The sequence below is a fragment of the Alligator sinensis genome, unplaced genomic scaffold, assembly GCF_000455745.1.
Source record: "Alligator sinensis unplaced genomic scaffold, ASM45574v1 scaffold469_1, whole genome shotgun sequence".
In the NCBI taxonomy this organism is placed as follows: domain Eukaryota; kingdom Metazoa; phylum Chordata; order Crocodylia; family Alligatoridae; genus Alligator; species Alligator sinensis.
The window spans coordinates 1,675,680-1,678,914 of NW_005841934.1; the positions used below are offsets into that span (position 1 = coordinate 1,675,680).

The 3,235-nt window shown below is 43.4% G+C and overlaps 1 protein-coding gene across 1 annotated transcript in view; it reads right to left on the reverse strand.

Annotated features, from left to right (window-relative positions):
• Nucleotides 1-6: 6 nt before the first annotated feature.
• PTPRG (protein tyrosine phosphatase, receptor type G) overlaps nucleotides 7-3,235 on the reverse strand; it is a 349,654-nt gene continuing 346,425 nt past the window's right edge. The window contains exon 29 of the mRNA XM_025199043.1: nucleotides 7-2,798. Coding sequence (XP_025054828.1) covers nucleotides 2,652-2,798 — 147 coding nt within the window. The 3' untranslated portion in view covers nucleotides 7-2,651. The remainder of the gene's footprint in view (nucleotides 2,799-3,235) is intronic.

The following is a 3,235-nucleotide window of genomic DNA, read 5'->3' on the forward strand; positions in this document are numbered from 1 at the left end:
GTTAGTGCAGGTGCAGGAGAATGCCAATGCACAAACGTCCACCCTTTACCAGCGTTCAACCCTGCAGCCTTCCCTCATTTGACTTAACACATGGTGCGAAGGCAAGGAAGAGAAGGCGAGAAAAGCCAGGCAAAGCGTCACTAACAGGGTCATCTTCTTCTGCCCTCAAAACGCACTGAAACGGCAGGGAACTCATTCCTAGGTGCGCTGAACAAATTCCTCTCTCCACAAATGTTCAAACTACCCGGTTCCTCTCGTGAATGGGGTGACGACCCCACCCAGCAACCGAAATACTTCAGGTGTGAACTGATAAGAGTTCATCTGAGTCCTTCTGGGCCCTGGCACAACCACTGCTGCCAGCACCGAAACCTCTGTCGCCAACGCGGGCTGGTAAATTCACCTCCCGGTGAAACGTTTCAGCCCCAGACTAAGCAGTGAGGACGGCAACATGGGAACTGTGCTTGAATAACCTCCGCCACTGCCACTCAGCAACTGGAGAGCCAGCCTAAACTCCTACAGTATCCGAGACGGGCTAACCTGTCACAGCCAGGCTGTCTTCATGCTGGTGTTAATGGGAGGGCTAAAGCATCGTGATTCACCTTGCTATTTATCTTACTGAATTGAATTAGATTCCTTGGTGCTGAAAACATGGTGCGTGATGCATTGCTACTTAGCATCGGCTAGTATTAGGGACCGGTAGTATCAAATAGTTAAGCAAATTCAGATAAATCCATAGATGGTTACTGGTGAAATCCTTCCATAGTTGGTTTGCCTGGTTGAGGGGGGAGAGGTGCACGGAAGAAATCTTTCCAGCATTAAAAATACAGGGTCAGGTCTTCAGCTGGAGTAAACTGGCATTGCTCCACTGATGTCAGCGAGGCTCTATCGATTTACAACAGCTGAGCGCCTGGCTCCAAATGGGCACCCTTCACATTTTTTTTAATGCACAGCACCCCTCGCTCCTTCCTAGCTGACTGCTCTGCCCCAAAATGCAGTCTGCAATTCTCCAATGGAAGAAGCGTTTTTTGTCTTGCAGATGCCTATGCCCCAGGGAGGTCCTACTGGAAACAGAAAAAAAAAAATTGTGTCAAAAACTAGATGAAAAATATGCTTTAATATTGCTGAAGAGTCCTGCAACCTTACAGTGCCCTCTGGGTTTAGCTGAAATGTAAGACTAAAGAAAAATCATCCCATAGATGAGGGACAGCGCCTTTACATCTACCCCATGCTCCAGAACATCCAAAATAACACCTCGACGGGAAGGGGCCTGATTCAGCAATCCTGTTTGCTATTTAGCACAGCTGCCAAGGATGTCTTTAGCTCTGACTCGAAGCAGGCGCTGATAACCAGGGACCTTAACGCTGTCAAAAGGGGAGCTAATAAGGGAAGTGCACCTAACAGTTCAAGAGGATAACCAAATTATTTCAGCCCCCTCGTTTTTGAGGGAACGTTTGATTTGTGTGGGAATGAGCAAGGAATCAAAAGCTTTGAACTGAACAGTTAGTTTAGCCAAAAAAAAAACAAAAAAAAAAAGAGGAAGAATGTAACTTTATAGGTAGTTTTTTATTAGTTTGCTTCACCAGTAAATATGGATCAGTACTTTGTTTTAGCACTAGAGTATGAAAATTACACACCTGTAAAAATGGCATCTAACAGTTATGAAATTAAGAAACGCCTGTCTTCATCATGTAACATACCATTAGGTGTGAGGTCACGTTCAAGAAAGCGTAAGGAAATTAATGTTTGAAATATCGAATAGCTTAGTAATGTGAAATATTGCTACCGTCACGTCTCTGAAAGCAGACCTGATTGTAGGTTGTAGCATAGTTTTCACTGTATTAGCTAGGGTGGAAATAAAATCACGGCATTTTCCTGCCACGTGGCTGTTTTAAAAACTAAAATTGACATTTCTTCCTGAAGCCGTAAATTCGAAATCCATGACTGTGTCCCAGTATGAGTTGTTGTGTTTTATGTTTTCTAATGTCATTTTTTTCTGTGTTCCATGTGAAGCAATTTTTAAGCCTTCCAGTACACAGAACAGGGATCTGAAACAGTACAAAAGCAATTGCTTCAGCTCCCCATGGCTAGTCCATCTCAACTGTAGCTAGTAATCACCTAACACATTTTGTCAAGAAAGGATGAACATTGCTCATCCACTCTACTGCCATGCAGAAGACCTATACCAATGACCAACGTGAAATGAAGATTAAAACAATAAATATTAGGAGCATGAAGGGAAACAGTATTTCTTGTAGTCAGAATCCATCGGGTCTAGCATCTAAGATTTAAGATTCAGGGGTCACCGTTAACAAAACTTCACTGCATCGAAACTAAAAAAGTAGCATATGCTTGTTGTCATGGAATGTCACATCAGGGCTTGCTTTTGTATTAGAATATTATAGGCAGTAACACTGATCATATAGTGCAAACTAGATAAAATTGCGTTTCACTGTGTGAAATAAACAGAGGTGCAAATGCTCAGTAGGATACCATTAAGACATAAAATGGCAAAAAATAAATATCAAAACTTTTATCAGTGTAAAAAAGTAATTGGGTTATTGTATAACCTAGAGTCTGGCAAAAAAAGGCCTCAAAAAAGTTCACTCAGTCTCCAGAAGTTCTACAAAGTAAGTGCCTTTTCAGGGGTCCAATTAGACAAGAGACTCCATGCTTTCTGCCGGATCCGACTCATCGTTGGTCATCACAGCACCGTTTTTGTCCAGTGTCATGGGGCCGTTTCCGTTTTCCTTAGTGCTGACCAAGCTGAGCATCGCTTTATAAAGAAATTGGTACTGTTCCTGGAATGCAAAGGACAACACCTTTAATCCCTAGGCTGCTTAAGAGGATTGCATTGACATTTCTGCATTTCCAGCCCGTGGAGATTCGTAAGGAAGGAACCCCCTCCTTTCACCTGGAAAGCGTCGTGCCAGCCAAAGAACCAGTAATGCCTGTAGACTGCTGTGGTCCAGATATGCTCAAAACCAACCTTCAGAGTCAAGACACTGGTTTCAGCTGTCTCATACAACCTCCTGCCGTCTTCCCCACACTTCCAACCTGTCAGGTCGGTCAACTAGAGGGCTTAAACGACGGAATCAAATTCCCCCCATTTCCTGCAGATGTAACAAGCAACTCTTCCCACGCTCATGATCTTGTTCTGATTATGAAGCAGTTACTAACTCTGAAGTTTCTCTAGAAACTCCTCACAAATTGGAAGCCAAAGACTGTAAAGAAGAGC